Genomic DNA, 20,115 nt, shown 5'->3' with positions numbered 1-20,115 from the left:
ATGGCTACAGGTCTGCTGCAAATCTCAACCCTGTCCCGTTTGCAACATGCAAATTTGAAATTCCCCAGAAAGAGTAAGTTAGAATTGAGCATTGCTCCTGTGCTTGTTTGTACATTAGCTTATCAAGCACAGAATTACATTTAAGATCTTGGTCTTAACTGGGCTAAAACCTACATTATTGACAGGATTTACTGAATCTAATTTTAAATCACATTTTTCGTAAAAAAGGGAAAGTTTACAATACTGTGTAATTAATGGGTGGGTGTTCAGTACTTTCATTGTTTATGCATTTTTTGTATTTACTTAGGCATTTAAAACCTTTTATACTGCATTGGGTAGGCTTCTGAGGTACCTTTGTGTGAAGGGTACTTAATGAAATACTTATTACTATGTACATAAGGGAAGGTAATATTAATAATACATTTTAATGAGAGCATCACATACACATGTAATACACATCACAAGGAAAGAGAAAGAAGAAGAAGGCGATGAATTGGATTGCAAATATTTAAAAGGCCAAACAGATAAGCTAATACACGTTAATATACATGTACACAAACTGCAAATCAGATTGTTGTTCTTCAGACTTACCTGATGGTGTCGTCTACCAGTTCACTGCATAGCCGCCCTCTCAAAATGCTTTCTGATTTTTCTGGTTGGAGTGTATTTGGAATTACTGCAAAATGCACTTTATAAACAAAACAAATCATTTACGAATGACCTACTGTAGCCAGCACTTAATTTTGTTGTGAGGAAATCAGCCTGGATATACTGACTAACAACCCAAGAATGTCAACTGGCACATGTAGCAACAGCACTGGAAATATGGGCAGATAAAGGATTAGTCGAAACACAGAAAGCAGACGAGAAGGCTAGGAAGGGGAAGAAAGTAATTTCGTGGTGAGCTAGCCTGTAGTCGTGCACGAAAGAGATCAGTATTAAGACTATGATTCACATCAGTGACAAACTCCTGGATAACCATCACACATTTGCTATCAGCACGCAACCAATAAACTTACTGTGCCATAAGGTAACAGGCAGGGGCTGTAGTGGTGGGGAGAAATGATTAGAAATTGTAATATAATAATAAAATAATAATAATAACAACGACTTTACACGGTGCCTTTAAAAGCAAAAAAAAGTTTAAACAATGGAAACAGCAACAAAGAATAAGAGATAGTTTGCACCAAGAAACAGGTAGATTCATAATGTAACAGAAGATGCAAAGGGGCAGACAGACATCAATGAAGTAAAACCCTTTCTAAAGAAGGTTTTGAGTCTGGATTTGCAGGCATTGAGGGAAGGTGACTCTCCGATATCCTTGGGGATGTAATTCCAGAACTCTGGGCGTTGAAAGAGAAAGAACCTGTTGCCCACAGAGCGTAGATGAGCTTGGGGGGACAGACTCGTCTGGGCAGAGGCCAGAGCCAGACGAACGAAGGCTGTGAGGTGGGGAGGAGGAAGAAAAGTCAGACAGGTACTGAGGTGCCAAGCCATGTCGAACCTCACAGGTGTGCAGGGGGACTTTGAAGTCGACACGGAACCTGTTAGGAAGTCAGTGCCACTGCAATGCACTCCTGTCCACATCAAAAATGTAGAGAAGCAAGTTTCCTTTCATAAAACTTTATTTACTCAAAAGTAGCCTTATCCCCTTTTCAGACTCGAGATAAGATGGGGTTACAAAGAAAAGGATGACTATGTTGAATAGTTACTATAACGTATTGTTTTAATTTAAATTCCCTTTAGACACATTGCTTAAAAAATCAATTTGAAGTGAACAGGCCATAAACAGATTGTACCACCAAGTCTATCCAATCATGTTAAAGCCAGCTTTGACATTACAAATGTCAAGGGGGGGGGGGGGGGACAATTAAGAGAGAATGATCTGTTTTAGAAAATGTGATGTCTAAGAGTTTTCCTGGTATAGGAACTGCTTTTAAGAATTTTAGTATTAAACCAATTCAGGATCTATGACATTTGAAGACAGGGGCTGTGCGTCTGAGGCTTCACTTCATAAAGAGAAAAAAGCGATAGACTGGCTCTGCTAGCTGACACGTGCCCAAGGGGTAGCGATTTAATATTTCAAACCTTTAAAATTTTGAAGGACAGGAAGGAGCACTTATATAATGGGAAACAAAACACTACCCCCATAACCTGCACTGCGTAGCTGGCATCTCTATTGATCCTACTTAAATAAACAATGTGATTTTTAAATAAGTACTGCGCCTGTCTCTAAATGCATAGATTTTCTTTTGAAGCGTATGCCAAATCAAGCCTTCCTATTCTTTGCAACTCCATTACAGAGGTTTTCCATAAGTCTGAAATGCCCTGCTGGTTTCACCAATCTACAAGACTTATAAAAGGGATAATGCTCTCTTTATCCTACAAAAACACAAGTAATACAGTTTCTGGACCCACAAAACGTCTTTCCAGGAGTGTACAAAAAAAGCATGGCATTGACGCCAGTACAGAAGATAAACATGTTAGTTCAATGAGAACACTGTGACTTTAAAGCTACCCCATACCCTCTTCAAGTATTAATAATATAGCATCGTAAGAAAAAGCTAAGCCAACCATTTCCAAACATACAGTCCACATTGCACATTTTTAGCATATACAGTGTGTGCAACATCAAATACTTTAAGTGCCTCTCCTCAAACAAATATTTTAAAAAAGATTAATTAAAAACAAACCACTGACAAAACCATAAATATAATTTGAACAATGTATACCACACCAAACTGCATTCCTTGAAATAAAGGGGAATAAATCTTGCTCAATATGGGAAAACTTTAAGAGTGACACTGTGCCAGATAGTATCACATCCCATTTTATAACTACATAATCTTAGTATAATATTTTTTCTCTTTCAGTCTTTAATCTTTGCAGCACTGGGAAATATCTTGGATCACATGAAGTATTTTCTGTGGTCATCACAGGAATAATTAAACACTGATTTCAGTAGTGTTGGAAAGAAAAGCTTGTTATACCTTATCTCACTGTTGTATATAAATAACTCATTAACACTAAGGGCACTTTATTTAACATACAAGTAGTTATTTACTATTTAGACTCAAGGTTTTCATGCAACATCTTCTGTTTTCTGCACACAGTCCTTGCCATGGTAAGAAGACATTATGGTCTTTCAATAATGTCAGAGAAAAGACTTGGAACGTTATGCTTAACTCAGCAAAATAAAGTTACATACAAGCTATATCAAACTGACTAAGAATAGAGAGGTTAAGAAAGGTCCACAAGTTTATATGTGAAGTATAAATCCTTATATTAGTCATCCACACTTAAATAACTGGCTAGTTTGTTTTCCAAATCCTACTGTATCCATATTTTATTTCTGACATAAAGGGGGCTGTAATCCAGAATTTGTGCTTTGTGTATTTTTATAACATGCAAGACAAAAAGTCTCCCTACAGAAACATGGCTAGAAAATATGACATGTTATTAACACTCGCAAAAAAAAATCTGAGTAAAGCTTAAGGCATTGGTGCAGCACTCAGAAATAAAAGATGATTGCCAAACGGTCTTGAAATTACAGGATTCCAGTCCTTGAGAGCCCAGGTCTGTCCAGGGTAGGTAGGTCTCTTTAAACCATTACTTGCTTTAGAATGTAGAAAAGCAATACTTTTGGCCCTGACAAGTAAATAATCAATTATTTTACCTACAAGAACAATAGTGGCATCAAAGGACCAGACTAAAAGAATAAAGCCATAAACCATGATTAAATAAAACCCACCAGTTAAAGTGCATGATAAAAAAATCATCTGGGAGCATACAACCAAGGGGTTTGGATTTTATAGAAGCAACAGCTGTAAAATGAAAATATCTGCACACCTCTATAGACAGATTGCATGGATTGTTGCTCATCTGCACTGTAGATCAACACTACTGCTTTCTTCCTACACATCTTTCTCCTGTGTAGTTCCCATTCTTTCAACTACAATTTCAGCTGTAAAAGATTAAATTAGAACTGCCAAATGCAGAAGTTAATTCATTCTACTGGACATCACTCCAACCTAAAACCTGCCTTTCCAGCTCTATCAGTCAGATGTTAAGAAAGATATACTTTTTTTAAATGTCAAACAAAGGAACTTCTATCTTTTTTGACACATATTAATGAATCACATCAAGTATTCTGCTATTTCTTACTACAGTCACAGAATTATTGCACACAACTATGTGACATGAATTTTGCTACCTTACAAGTTGGGACAAGTATTAGCTTTAGACCCTTCACAAATGATACAAAAAGCCAGCAGAGCCTGGGAAATCCAGGCTCAAAGGCTATTAAATAATACAACCATCTAGGCCAAACAATAATCAAAACCCCACCCTGTTTTAGTGTCAGCAGAGCCTGTAAACTTTCCAAGTTGCAATAACCCATTGCTTAGCCTTTATTCTACTTACAGTATGTACAGTTACTTAGGACATTTTCAATTGAGCTGGAGCTACGGGATTGTTTTTCTGATTCTGTCTTTATAAACCTTGAGCTGGCAGTTATTGTTATTATACAGTATACTGCAAACATGTGGAATCAAATCCAAGTTTTAAACCCGGGCTCTACACAATCCATTCCTGTCACCAGGTAGGGAGAAAGAGACATGTAGATACACTCCTCCAAGAAAATCTCCATAATAGGTTGACATGCTAGCACTGGAGGACCTATACACCTCACAGTAACCTAGGCAAAGTTGGGGATGGTCAGTATGGAGATGGGAGACCTCCCAATGAAAACCAAGTTACTGCAGAAATGGGTGGCCATCCAGTAGTTAGCACTGTTTCCTTTGGACAAGAATTTCCAAACCTTAGTAAACACTCGGAGCTGTCCTTGGGTTGAGATATTAAGCTAAGGTGCTGACTACTTTTTTACTTACTTACTACTTACATAAGAGTAGGGGGTTCTAGTTAAATTCCAATCTGGGCTTGAGCAATCTGGCCTCCCTACAGTTCCCTAGTAATTCAACCAGAGCCAGTGGTGTAGAATGGCCATGCACCAGCCATCTGAGTGCTGAGTGAATATATTTTATTCTGAGCTGAGGATCATTCAAATGTGACTCCTCTATACAAATTGACCATACATTTGTAAAATTGTAATGTGAGAGAAATGTAGGCAACAAAGAAACTCACAAAGGAAAGGCTATGAAAGAGATTGCAGGAAGAGAAAAATCTCAAAATACTGTAGGCCTAATTGTTTTCCAATCAATTACACGTAGCTGCTGTGAAAAAGGTTGCAAAATGTATCCTTCCAAGTCAGCTTGTGCTTACTGAACATATGTTGCAAATGTTAAGATTTGTATTAGATTATATCAACTGAATCTGAAATGTGTATATTGGTACATACACACACCTTGGTACAACTCCTGATTCTTTACAGGAACATCCAGTGTCCTATAAAAATCTCACTGAAGGTTAAGACAAACTACCTTTTATATAACAAAACACTTAAAACCTTGATTAGAATTATTTTCATTTCTATGTCAGAGTCTTGGCCAGGATACTAAGCAGGAGATTTATCTTGCTTTCAAAGTCTTACAAATACTACCTACAAATAATAAAACCATTGTGACAACATTTCCCTGAGCTTGCTTTGAAACTTGAATTTGGATGAATAAAATAAAATAAAAAACACTAGAGTAATTCTGAATGTAAAAATACCAATCTGTTCCTGAGATTTTCTGGAAGACACGAACATTCTGAAACAATTAAATTCATGTTACAATTTTCTGATGGGGCTCCAAATCTCAAAATGATCATTAATTTCCATCTAGTTTAAAACAGCCTCTCTCCTTTTTAAGAAAGTCAGGAAGAATGAACATGAAAAAATTGCATCCTTATGGCCTAGCAGTGGAAAGCAAATTTCAAAATTCAAACTACATTTCTGAAGCAAAGACAATGGAGAAGCTTGAGCAAAACTGCTCAAACAGTTGGTGAGTATTTGTAAAATTGATAGATTTCAATGTTTCTGTAGACAGTGCCCTCTTTCTACAAAATACAGATCTGTAAAAAAGTTAGCAAAACAGTTGTGAAAAGTAACATTGGTTGTATGAATATATCAAAGAACTCAAACTATATAGTGATTAAAAACTGCCTCTCAAGAACAAACTAATTTCTCTCTTATTACATAACAGCAATACTGAGAGTACTTCAAATATTGATCCTCTAAGAATAAGAAATTGCTAAATGTCTGCATAGGTTAGTTGCTTGTACTGCCTCTGATTAAAATACTTGGTTTATTAACTTTGAATAGTTAAAGCATAATCCTAGATTAATCTCTGTATATTATCAATTTATCCAAAACCTTTAACCTAAGCAAATTTTATTTATACGGCTGGACACTTTACTCAAACAATTTGAATGAAGCTCCCTTTCAAGTGCACAACAGCAGAATTTGAACCCACAACCTTCCTGCTTTGAGCTCAGAGTCTTAAGCACTCCTCCATGCTACAAATCTAGAACTAAGCAGGTACTTCTCGTATACTGTTAAAAGCATAGATTTAGGACTAGCAGTTACCTTCACATTTACATACAGCATTAAAAGCATTAAAAGTAAAAATGGCAAGTTAAAAAAAATCCTTGTTCTCACATGCAACAAACTTAATCAAATTCCATTTTTAATTACAGTAATTACCCAAAATTACATTTTGCCAGAGAGTAAACTTTAACCTTTTTTGTAATCCTCAACCTATTTATTGACGTTTCCAACTGAGCTATCACGAACAAAAAAATGGATCCTCTTGAATACATCCCCAAAACAATTAAAACAAATTCAAATCTCCAATTTTTATTTTAGCTCAATCCACACGAAATATGCTCTGTCATTATACAATAGTTTAAACCAGTAACAAGAAAGGTTTTAACTATTCAGACTTTGTAAATCTGGATTAAAATTTAGTGGTGCAAGAGGTTCAGATAATTATCCTAAAGACAAAAATAAACAGACTAGTTAAACACTAGTTTGAAATCTAGAACCTGTCACAGCTTAGTTTTAATCTTGAAGCAGAAATTAATACCCAGGAAGGCAATGTTTTCCTTCCTATGGTTTCATTCTTGAGTTCCCTAGTTCAAACGTTCGCACATGGCTGTGTTTTACACTACAGTGAGACCAGTTCAGCAGTATTGATGTCTGGCCCCTTTCTTCTGAGCCTAATAATGATCCACCCAGACAGATCTAAACAGCAAATGCAAGCTGCAGGTTGCAATTCAATTTAATCTCCTTTCCTCCCACCCCATAAGAGTGCAGGACATCCCATGCTGGTATTCCCAAAATAAATTTAGATTTTGTTAAAAGATACAGATACAAATTACAATGTAAAGTGAGGAGTGTCTGAAATAATAAAATCATACAGTTTTGCAGTTATGATGTCCATATAGCATGCATAAAACAAACATGAAATAGAAGCTAGGCTGCCAGTATTTTAAGGACCATGCATATAACAGAATGTATCTGAAACCCTTTCTTTCATAAATACCTTTCCTGTAAAAGTGATGACTTGTAAAAGGGGAACAAAAATAACAGTCTAGCAAGTATTTTAATTTTTATAAATGCTCATAAAGCCAATTACAAATCCAATACATATTTGAGAGAGGTTTCTTACTTCAACCAAGTGACAACCTGACATTTGGTGAAGAGGGCAATGTTTACATTTTACTGGCTTTCATTTATTCTGGCCTTTAAGATGGAACAGGAAGAAGAGGAATGCCTTTTGGTTCCTGTGTATTGACCTGGTCTCTGAAGCTGATCTCAGAACACACATCTGTCAGGATTCTAGATGTGCTGATGAAATATTTAAACTGAAATGTATTAATATGTGTTCATGAAATGGAAATCAGAACTGCATGGAGATTATCAGTAATTCAACTGCAACAGGAACTGCTCTGACTTGCAATTTAATTGCAATGCAATTAAAACACAATAAATTAGCATAATGGATAAAAATATTAAAAAGCAATGCTTTCCCTTTAATTTAAAGCAATCTTAAGTACTTTCCAAAATACAAATTTCATGATTAAAAGGATACAAAAAATACAGTAGCTATAAATCCTATTGCTTCTCAGAAAAATATTACTATGCAAATTTAGCATGTTTTTCTATAAAGCTTCCTGGTCGTTCCAGTTCTCGTTAAAAGAGAAACTGGTGATGGTGCTGAGACATTCGCTCGACTCTTCTGACCCAAATATACTTTTCTCAAACAAACCGTTGTGCAATCCTGGCTAGGCCAAAAAGGAAAAATATCTGTCTGATGTTCACAAAAGGTTGTTTTAGAAATTGCCTGAAGATTGCCTGAGTCTCTCTATGTAACAAACATCAGTAACAAACCCTGCTTTAATGCCTCCAGGGTCTGTTAATGCACTACGCTATGCTGTTCACCTTTGTCAAATAAAGTGTCACAAAAAAAACCTTCAATAAAGATTAGAAGAAACTGTTCACGAATGTTCAGAACACCAAACACAACCTGAAAGGTTTTTGATGTCTCATTATTGGGTAGATGTCATGTGTTTTAAGGGCTATGTCTCTGCTGAGAAGAAACTGTCACCAAAACAGAACTAAGGACATAGGATGGTAAAATGTCAATTTTTCAGTCCATTTTACTGCAACTTTTTAATTCTGTAGCTGAATGTTATGATGTCTCAAACAGAGCTTGCTGGACACATGCTACTGCACTTGATTGCTCCTTCTTTAGAACATTAATATTCTTTGACTTCTTAGTCTTTTGAGCACTACTGCAGTTACAAACTGCTACAGAAAAAAATATGCACAGATTGAAGAGAACTGACACTGAAAGGTTGAAGCACTCTTCCAAAGAACCTGCTCAAAGAGCACATGAACCTTCAAACAGGAGGATCAGGTGTATCTCAATTCCTTTCCTACCTCTGAGGAATCACTGACACTCCGTTCACTGGCTGTTCCTTTTCCATAAAAATATAAACACAGAAACACTACAACACATTACCTCATGAGGGTAACTAATGCTTTTTAAAGGAAAATTTTAAAATCTTTATCTTTAATAAAGATGACAGTTATGTTAATGGTATTACCAAAATACTTGCAACAGTTCAAGAAGAAAACCAACAAATGAAGTACAAAATGGATGAGACAGCATACTCGGAATAAAATACTCCCATCACTAGACAGAAAACTTATGTTTTGTGCATCTCTAAGTACTGTGCCGACATATCAATTTTGTTTTGGGAGGTTAATTCCAAAACTTGGCAAAGAAGAATTAACAATTTAATTAAACTAATAACAGCTCTGGAAGATTAAAAGAAGAACATACTGTACACCCAAATGAGGTCAGAAAGAAAAAAACAAGAGAACCCTACGTCTTTGAGTCCTGTAAACATTCAAGTTGTGCTTTCTTGACTCTTGAGCTAACATAAAATAAATTTGTAATAACCTATTATTGTTATTCATGATCCTCCTATACAATTGGACAATGGATATTGTTTGCAACAAAAATATGCCTTTAAATTGCTTCTATGCTTTTCACTGGGGACTCAGCCTAGACTTTACATCACCACGGTTTTAGGACCAACCCCTTCATTTTCCTTCCCCAAGGTAAAGTGAGACACTGCCTTTGTGCGCTTGTGTGCTCGCCTTCTGCTCCTGCTCTATTTAAAAGGCAGAGACAAACACGCGCGTCATCTCAAAGACTGGCACAGTCTCAAACTAAACACTTCAACACATGACACTGTTGAGCTCGAGAGACCCGTGCAATGAAAACAAAAACATTAGCAAGCATCTTTTCAGGTGTCCCTCTTTGCATCAGCTTTAGCTATAACAAATTAACTTGTTTTAAGTCACTTAGATTTTAGAGCATAGTTGTGAGTTCTGTACTCAATGTGCGTCAAAGGCTGTACTGCTGCAGTTAGCTCGCTGTTTGCTGATGCAGAGGACTGAAGGATAGTACAGTCCAAACAAACAGGATGACAATCATGGGACATTACTTTCAAAAGAAGCCTTATTTTCTGATCACAGAGTTGCTTTATTTGCAGAGTTTGTTACATGGACTAGAAACTTGACTTGAGGTCTTGGAACTTCCTAGAATTATCTGGCTTCTTTAACAATTTTTCACAATCTCCAAAGATTGTATAAGCAGGTTTCTGATTTCCCGGAGGCCGGCTGCATTCACAGCATCTGCCCCAATAACAAAAATTCAGTTTTTTATCCATCAGAACTGTAAAACTGAAAGAGTTATAGTTAAAGGCCATCATGTTAAGATAGCACCGTATTTTTAACTACCCAATAAATAAAAATAAGGCATTATTACAGACTCACTTATAATTCAATGCATTAAAATAAACAGTTATTATGCTAGGGCACTGACTGGAGAAAACACAATACCTCGCGCTCTGCTGCTCGTATGAAAAATGTTTTTTTCTAAAGCTATGGAAACTAAAGCTTACTCTTGAACAAAAAAACATGCATGCAGATGTACAAAAAGCTCCCTTTCTGGAAATGAATCCTAAGTAAAACTTGAATATGCCGTGCTCAGGTCCCCTTTTGCAGGAAATAGCTTGCAAGCATCCAAAACCAAGTTATACTTATTTCAAGTTATATAAAAAGATTCCCATTAGTTTGACTGTCTGAACAAAGTGGCTCAAAGGACTTGAATATATGACGTACCACCTCATTTGAGGTTATCCTTAATTCAATATCTTGTGCAAGCTTCTGAATGCCACCAAAAAACTACAGAAGTCCCAAGCTTAGGTCTGCCATCTTGACAGAGCTGTAAATTAGACAAAATATGTTTTGAAATGCATATGACTGCACGTTTCAATTTTTATTTTTATTCAGATATGTACTCACAGCAACTACACTAAAAAACTAAATCTCAAAATTATAGTATCAATGAGCTTTCAGTCCACATGCAAGTAATAATCTAGGCATTAACCATCCTTACAAAGTGAACCGATAAAGTCAGTCTGGCAGTGGACTGCCTCTAAACCCGCTGGATTGGATAATGATTTTAAATCCAGGCACCTGCAATAAACTGCTGCTCCCCGCAATGCCACTTCTCCGTTTTAAAAACTGGCATCAGGAAACTGCTACCATCATGAAGAAAGCACCCTGGCTTTGCAAGTGGATCCATGCTTCAGACTTGCTTCCTCACAATATTCCAGCAGGGCCATGATGGTGTTGGCAGAAGCTCAATGCCGAGATTGAAGTGGTAGTGTTTGAAATGAACAGTCCATTTTTTGCATACTGACAATCCTGTAACTGCTACCTGAGTCACTACCAGCGCCCGGAGATGGCCCAAACAGCAGCAGACCTGGCTAAGGACCCACAACATTGATCCTCAGAATCGACACAGCAGACATCCATTTCACTAAATATTGTGCCTATCTTCATGGAATGAACATGCATTAAAACACTTTGTTTTAAAGGCACCATTTCAAGATTACATTTTCTCTCCCTGAAAGAGTTCCCTTTACCTTTTTTTTATAGCATCCACTGCTTCTTACTCTTCCAGCTGGGACTGGAATGAAGAGCATGGCAAGCATGTCTTTAAATGTAAAATTCCCAATTAATGCATTTCATGGCGATAAGAGTACCGCATGTCCCCTGACAGGACATAATCAACGGAACAAAAGACACAAAGCTCAGAACCTCAACACACAGCTGCATGTCATTCTCTGTTGGGAGTACCTATGTGTCATTCTTTCTCAGGAAGAACTAATATTTGGATTTTCGCTCAAGTAAATGCTTTGAACATGATCCAGCTTCTTTTAAAACTAGTAGTTCAACTATAAAACTGGTCAATCTGCCACTTAAGAAAAAAACCCCATTACAAACCTGGACACAGCTGCAGTAACAATTACAAGTCAAATACAGGACTAACACCACTATGGAACTTTTTCACCTAGGCAAAGAATTGGTAGGTAACACTAATACATGTTGCATAATCAAACTATTCCTCCTGTAGTAAAATTGGTGATGAAGAACGGTCACTTGTTAAAACACACCTCAGATTAGTAAGTGCAGAGACCACTGAAAATAACAACAAAAGATCTCCTTTAGTCGGTTTTACCTGTGGCAAACCCTCAAATAAAGTATCACCCCCTGACTAGTGCTTTCCTTTCTCAATAAAGTATCGCAAATGACTTAGTCGTACTAGGTTGTCTGAAGATTTAAGCATTCGCCACAGTCACTGCATTTCCTTAGTGACACCAGAGCAAAGCATTGTGGTTTTTCGGTATGTCGCTCGTTGACAAGTAATACTGGTTCGAATGCCTTGCGTGAAGCTTCGTTGCCGTTGGCGATCTTGTTCCCTCCCGGTTGACGAAGGCGGCGGCCTTGGGGTGCCTACGTGGAGGGCACCCGGATGCGGAACAGGCCCTGCTGGAGCTGCAGCCGGAACAGCTTGCAGTTGGCGATGCGGAGGGCGGCGCAGCCGGTCCGGCGCAGGTCGGAGGGCAGCAGGGGCTTGGTCCGGTGCCACGTGCCCGTACTCCTCCGGAACTCCCGCACGTAGTCATAGCTGGTACCTTGCGGCAGAGACAGGGGTGCTGTTGGCGCGTTTCAAGCAGGCGGAGAGGGAGAGGATGCACGCATTCCACTTCTCCCAGGGCAACATCAGACACTACACAAAGCTTCGCCGGTTTTCCTTTCCAATACCAATCTGCTTAACCAGACCAGTGCCCCCTCGGACAGACTGGCACATATGTGGATATCTGTAAATATGAAGTCACTGATCTGCCCAATCCTATCAGCACTGATATACTTGTGAGACCAAGACTACTATTGATCTGCAAGCACTCCCAACTGGATCTTAAACCTGTCTATAAACAAAACGTAAAGCGCTGGAAACAGAATGACCTTCCCCTACAGTTTTTTGGACATTACGTATATTAATCCAAAAACTGTTACCACCAATGTGTGGAAAGATATGCACTTCAAATCAAATGCAGCTGAAAAGCTGTATGCACCCACGTGGAAAGAAAGCTAAAAATCTGTAATTGCCTTTTTTTCCTTAATTCTTTTGCAAAGTTAACTCAATAATCCTAGCATTTTAGAAAAAAAGTAACTGGAGTTAAGGAAGATGCATCTCACAAGGTTATCAAATTAAACTTGTAATACATAACACCTTAACTAGATAGGATCAACTGCAGTTCTGAAAATGCATTTCCCAATTTAAGAAGTGTAAGGTTAGGGCAAACTACATGCACATTAATAACAAGCATCTTCTACTCACCTGTATCTAGATCACCAACCACATAGATACTGGCACCAATAGGTACTGCTCCATAGACGAAGGACGAACTGGTTGGAATGCACAGATTCTGGTCATCCAGATACATCCACCTGAAAGTCACACACAATGTAATATTTCCCCTGAATTGCACTGCATCAAAAGGAGTTGCTGCCTTAATTGTGTAATCCATGATTATAGAACTAAAAATGTAATTTTCAGATTGCAGAGCACTGAGGAAAACTCACCCTAAAACGGGAAGCACATTTGGAGCTCTAGCTATACATATTGTAACGAATTACCAATTCAAGCTCAAAGTATTCACAAAGAGTGTATTTTTCTAGTCTGCGAAGGAAGGGTCTTTTGCTGTTAAAATAAGAATAGGCATTTTTTTTTAAATAAGCTATCCGTTTCTCTTATGACCGCCGAAATCTGCAGTGCAAGAAAAAGTTTCATTCAGCAATGATTTTTTTTCAGCTGGTTGTGCCTTTTTGCTGATAACACAAACCATCTGCAAATCAGCTTTTCACAGTCTTTTGTGCAATGAGACATTTATGTAAAAAGGAAAGCTCGATAAAAGGAAAGTGATGAGAGGAAGATACAAAGTATCGTTCCCAGCAAAATCATACGTCAAACTAGCCCAAGCTGACATGCATCACAAAGTGCTGAGTGGTAACAACATAAAAGACCAAGGAACAACGGACTAGTCAGAAACAATTCATAGTTTAACTCCACATATTCCTAGCAGTGTAAGTCAAGTGTATACCAGGTCTCAGCCCTGTATTGTGTCTAGACTTTAAAGGTTATCTATTTGCTTAATTTGAATAAGCATAACATGAAGCAATATGTGTTGCCCTAGGGAAGAAATTATCACAGCAGTGCACCCAAAGAATCTCCTGTGAGGAAAGCAGAGGCCATGGGCCATATGGATATAACCGTGCAACTAAAGCTACCTTGTGCAATAAACTCGTTTCATGTAATTACTTTATTTTCAACAGTTTGCTCAACTAACATTAGAAGACACTTTGTTAATTATCTTGGAGGATCCAACCGCTAGAAAAAAAGGTGGTGTTGTAAGATACAAGCTATGAGTGTCCAACACCTTGTTACTCCCTTATTTAACATCCCTTGTAGCTGGATATACACTAGAAAATAAAGGTTTCTAAAAAATTCCTAAGCCTGGAATGTCATTCCCCCCCAACACAATTATAAACCAAAACCAAGTTGAAGGAAACCAATTAGAATTTTCTGAAAAATTCAGTTTAGCGAAATTTTTAAACCAAAGACAAGCATTTAGAATATCACAATATCTCCTTTAATGTTTCTTACATGATCCAGATGTTGCTAATTTTAATGTGGGTTGCGTCCTCATCTGACTGAAACCAGGATTATTTGGGGATTTTGGATTTACTGGCCAGTGCCTTCTCTGAAAAACAGCACCTCTTGTGATCGGCAGGCAACTTCAGGCCCCCAGTGACGTTAATGAGAAGAAGTTAACTCCTCCAGTCTGAAGTAACTTTCTTATCAGGCACTGTGGAGCTTGTAGCACGTAATCAAATGACAAATAGCTCTGAATGTGGGTGTGGAGGAGTTGATCTGTCTCTCGTTTTTTCCAGAGTCAGATTCTTCCAAACTTAAAATCTAATACAAAAATAAATCTAATGCCCCCCCCCCCCACACACACACAAAATCCCCCCTAAAACATCCTCATCCCTCACAGTGCTACTCACTACCAGCTTTCTACACAAGGACTCGTAAAACATGGGTCTGAGTGCACCAGCAGCAGGGCCCCCAGCCTCCACTGCACACACACTGGCACTGCAGATCCCAGCAGTCAATAGGCGCTAGGAAATATTTAAGTATTTTGTGATTCCAAAAAAGTTTTATAATAGATTTAACTGCTCAGATTTCAACAGTGTGAAAATGCCCGCTACCCACCCCCACTGTTACATAAAACTCTGTTCTACAAAACCTTTTACTTTTGCTAATTTAACTTAAGAACCTTGCTAAAGGTGACATTATTACAGCACAATATAATTCCGGCATACAAGAGTTAAAAGATTGTCCCCTACAGCAGTAGAATTCTATATATATATATTACAGCCATTAAAAAGTAGAGGAAAGGGTAATCACAAGAATGTTAAATTAAACACCCATCCTTCTTGCCCTTTGTTTTAGATTAAATCCTTATTCCTTTTTGCTGATTCTTCTACGGTTTATTTTATCTGGGATTTATTTTGACTTCTGGCTCCACATTCCTACTGCCCCTTTCCCTCCCTCCACTGCTGTCCGGAATAATTTCAATTTATCCCTGGAGACAAAGGCCTAGAGAGGGGAGACTATGAGGACCCAGCTAAATTCAGAGAAAGGAGGTGTGGTGCAGGTTCGTCTACGAATCAGAGGATGGCAATAGCTTTTTAGCGCAGGCAGGCTTTGCTATGCATACAGTTTGCATTAAAAAGAATTGAAAGCAGATGCAGGGATTACATTGCACTTCTGTGCGCCCAATGACTTTCTATCCCCTGCCAACACAATCTTAAAAAAATATTTAACGTGAATAGTTTTAACAGCAGACTTGAAATTATTAAGGGAAAGGTTCCAAAGACATTTTGCCTTTATGAGTTTCAGCTGGAAATCAAATGCAGTCAGAAAGAAACCAAACCAGTTCAAAGGCATTTTCTGGGTTTATTAATATGAATCTTATGATCTAATCAGAAAAAAAATAATATGTTGGACTATGCAATGGCAACAGTGCTTGCAGACCTCTTCAGCTTTGACGTACTTTTGAGGCACCCAGCTATTAAATCCTCACCAGACAATGCAAGCCTTCTGACGAAACTCAAATTTCTTTGTAATTGCTGCAGCATGGAATAATCATACTATCTGGTGCCACTCGTAGAGGCAGGGTGCAAAGCACACAGCGCCAGAAAAGTAATCATTTACATATTTCTGAACTTAAAAGAATCTGCAGTGCACACTGAGCCCAGAAAATTCTGATCACTTAACAACTTTTGATCAGGTTAAAGAAAACGTTGCTTTAGCAGATGACAAACTGCATCTTTATTGTCAATCGGTTGTCAGGAAGTAAGGTCCCTTTTGAACTGACCTAAGGTGTCCCATTTCAAGCCTCCACATATTGCAGATATGGCTACTGTATACCTGCACTCAATGGGGTGCACCTTAAATCAGTGATTAATGATTAATCAGCGATTAATATGAGCAGGAAGAAGAAGCCCTGGTAGGAAGTGAAATAACATTTTTCCACCCCAGCTCCAGACAGAGAGATGGCATTTGAAGTCAACATGAAACCAATAACTAAAGAGTGGTAACAATAGAAAAAACAGACCAAAAGCTGATTAACTGCTACGTATTGAGGAGCATATACTGTTGTTCCAAAAACTGTCAGCCTGCCAGCCTGCAACACCTGTTACTAGCTAATTAAACAGGTTAGTTAGTGCATGGCCATTTTAATAATGTAATGGCCTTCAAAGGAGACATTTTCTTTAAATCTCTCTATTTTTGTGTCATACTGTTTTTTTAAGACAAACTACTTACAGAATAAAAGGGTATGGCATTCATTATTGTTGTCAATTTAGTTCTAATTAAGAAACAGCTTCGAACAATGCAGTATGAAAAGACTGAAAATAGTGCATAGGATTCTGGCATGTGTATAAAACAAAAAGAAACAAAATAGCTTTTGACATGCTACAGGACTGTGGCTTGGCATGGTTTGTGAGAACAGGAGTTCTATTTTTATGACCTACGTTAAAAAACAGTACGTCAAAGATCCTATCACACAACCTGAAATCAAGAAACCGAGGTAAAGAAAATGTGACGGAAAAACAGTTTTCGGGAAATCTTTAGAGATCTCTGCTGCATACATTGTCCAATGACTTGAAGGAAAACTTTAATCACAATCTGCAGCTTATTAAAGGAGCTGCACACACCCTCATACTGGAAAGATGTGTGCCAAACACCGCATATGGTCAGCTCATAGAATTGTAAACATGATTCACTGACAAGACTTTAACCACAGCCAGCCCCGTGAAGAAAAGGGTGATGGATAGGGGGAGGGTGACATCTATTGCTTATCTGGAAAGGAGGAGCTGTTTATGTTTTGAACCCCCATCAGCTCTGAATCACCCACTTCCAGGTTACATTGCTTCTGCACAGCAGATGTGGGAAAAAGCACAAACCTCAGCAACTTGAGAACTGACGGGTCACAAGACGCTTGTGGAAGGGAGTGGAGTCTAAATTAAGGTCAGCCCTTTATGTCACAAATGATTCTAAATGCAACGAATACCAAGCCAAAAACATAAAAGTTTTTACAGAACCCAAAGAATGAAGATAAGTTCCCCATAGTCTCAAAGATGAAAAAATGGCACCTGCATGTACTATAACAAAGGAGGAATATGAGCTGCACCAAAAGCATATGTTATATTCGTTTAGGAGTTTGAGATAGACAGAATAACAGTTTCCATAATGGAGATGCTGTGGCTACCAGCTTTCATTACCTCAAGGTATTTACTATCAGTTTGTAACAGTGATACAGTAGCACTTTCTTGACATCACCATGTAACAATATTTGAACTACAATTGTGGTCATAAGAAAGAACTTATCTAGTGATGAATTCCTGCACTTCTGTATAATGTTACTTTTATTTCTCAGCAGCAAAGCCACAAGGCTTTTGTAACCCTTGTTTTGTTTCAGTTCTTCTTTTGGGGCTCCCTTTTGTACTCTGAATACATTTACATCTGTAGACTGATAAAACCAAAGTTGAGTCTTGGCAGATGTCCCCTAGTACCACTTCCAAGCTGAAGATGACAAAGATAAGTACTTCCTCCATCGCAAGTTAAAATTGAAAACTACATGTTAGAAACCAAGAGGCCAATATGCCTATCTTGCTTGTTAGGTTAATTAGGTTACTAATTCATCTAAGAATCTTACGCCAGTGGTTCCTGAATGATCTGAAGAGAATGCCTTCAATAACAGACACCCACAACCCTTTATCTTTATCTGAATAATCGCAATGATCAGCCTTGTTGGCTGTGAAAAAGGGAGGAGGATCATGTTGTTCAGTTTCGAGGCGTTTTTTACTTCTCATCGACGTGCTGCACAAAGAGGTCCTGGATTGGAGGGGGTGGGCAGCAAAGTACTTTTTGTGCATCCTGGCATGAAAGCTTTTTCTGCGTAAAGAAGAACTTCCTATTCTCGATTCTAAGTATGGTTTTAGCTTCCACGTTGGATATACTTTGACCATACCTCTCAGGATTCTAAATAACTTCAAATTCAAGTCTCCTTTAAGACAGTATGTTCTTTTAATCCATCTGCGTTTGACAGAGCTGAAATTAATTTGGCGGTTGTTTTGGTATTATCAGACTAAACTATAGGCTTGATGCTGATAATCACGCCCTAGGTCCATGTTCCTGCATGCACACGCACGTTCTTCCAAGAGCTTCCACAGACTTGCAGCAGGTGGAGGGCAGCTGAGCCTGACACTCACTACTCAGCAAGAAAGGAACAGTACACAAGCACCTGGGACTCTCAATAAAAAGGCTGAAAGGAAAAACAAAACACTCGTACCTTGTACCTTCGAAAATAATAAGAAAAAGAATTTCACAAGATTTAAAAGCATGATGAATAAAGGCACTAAGAAATTCTTTAACATTCTACTGTAATGCTTATTGTGAATATTTATAAATGTGGTACATGGCACTAGAGATCCCATAAAAAAAGATAATGTTGGAACATTCTACCAATTAATTTTAGATTCTGTTACAAACACAGTTGTTCGTATATCTCGCCTGGTGCTATAAATTTAAAAACGTACTTAATACCAACAGTACATAAGCAGACTCTGGAGTTTAAATATTGCAAGTTAAAATAAGGAAATGAATGAGTAAATCCTTTGTTTTTCACAGCCGCAGCAATGTGTTAAATGTGCTTGCTGGAAATTACAGCCGACTTTAATATGACGATGCAATTCTGTTAAGATTGCAGCAATCTAAACACCACGTTGGCAGGATGTGTTGGTGCTGATATCAACCGCTGTGAAACAGTGGGACGTGACAATACAATAACCTACAGCATTAGTAATTGTAAACAAGTAACTTTCAAACAGTAAAGACATATTCATTACAAAGTGTTGTAAACCAGTATATATACCTCAGGGATGGACAATACCTTTGTATCGCATGAGAGTATGGCTAAAAAAAATCAGAAAATGAAACATTAGATAAAATACTAATTAATACAAATTGTCCAAAATTAAAGATCATTATTATGTCAGTGATGAAGTTTATATGTTTACTTATCACCTGAGTCATATCACAACAAACAGAATGCAGCGATGCTCAGGATGGGTTATTAAGCATAACAGAGATTTCCAGGGCAACACAAAACAGTGCTCTATGTAACCACGGTGGGCCATCTGTAAACGGGTACTGCATGCAAAGGGTTTTCAGGCCCACCTGAAACACAACGGTTCAGAAGTGTTCGACAGTGGTTGAGACAAACCGAGGAGAATCTGTTGAGGTCAAAGCTGGGTGGTCTTGCAGCAGGACTGGCAAGGCGTGTGCATGTTTCAGTGATTCCCAGCTCCCTTGCCAGAGCTGCGCAGCCCAGGTTTCTGGGAGAGAAACCCTTGGCGTCGGAGCACAGGCAGTAAAAAGTTGTAACGAGAGGGTCACGGATAATGGGGAGTTGGGAAGGGCACTGCTAGATGCTGCTGTGTGGGTGTTGAGTGGATGCAACCATGCTACTTTGGAGTTACTTGCCCTGTCACCCTGTCTACCCTTTATGTGTGGGCAACTCTGCATCAGGAAAGAAGTACTCCCCACTCCCACAGTGCTTCCTTTTACCATATTTGCCAGGAGCTTGCACCCTGACACTGATCCTTAGTCCAAATTC

At 38.3% G+C, this 20,115-nt stretch overlaps 1 protein-coding gene across 1 annotated transcript in view; it reads right to left on the bottom strand.

The window, feature by feature from the left end:
* Nucleotides 1–1,607: 1,607 nt before the first annotated feature.
* The window catches only part of gan (gigaxonin), a 34,873-nt gene continuing 16,365 nt past the window's right edge, over nt 1,608–20,115 (bottom strand). The window contains exons 10-11 of the mRNA XM_088613511.1: nt 13,209–13,318; nt 1,608–12,501 (exon numbers count right to left, since the gene is read on the bottom strand). Coding sequence (XP_088469637.1) covers nt 12,320–12,501; nt 13,209–13,318 — 292 coding nt within the window. The 3' untranslated portion in view covers nt 1,608–12,319. The remainder of the gene's footprint in view (nt 12,502–13,208; nt 13,319–20,115) is intronic.

The sequence above is a fragment of the Lepisosteus platostomus genome, chromosome 20 (genome assembly GCF_059453375.1).
Source record: "Lepisosteus platostomus isolate fLepPlt1 chromosome 20, fLepPlt1.hap1, whole genome shotgun sequence".
Lineage (NCBI taxonomy): Eukaryota > Metazoa > Chordata > Actinopteri > Semionotiformes > Lepisosteidae > Lepisosteus > Lepisosteus platostomus.
The sequence above is the reverse complement of the archived record's forward strand: the minus strand, read 5'-3'. Positions and strand labels throughout refer to the sequence as shown.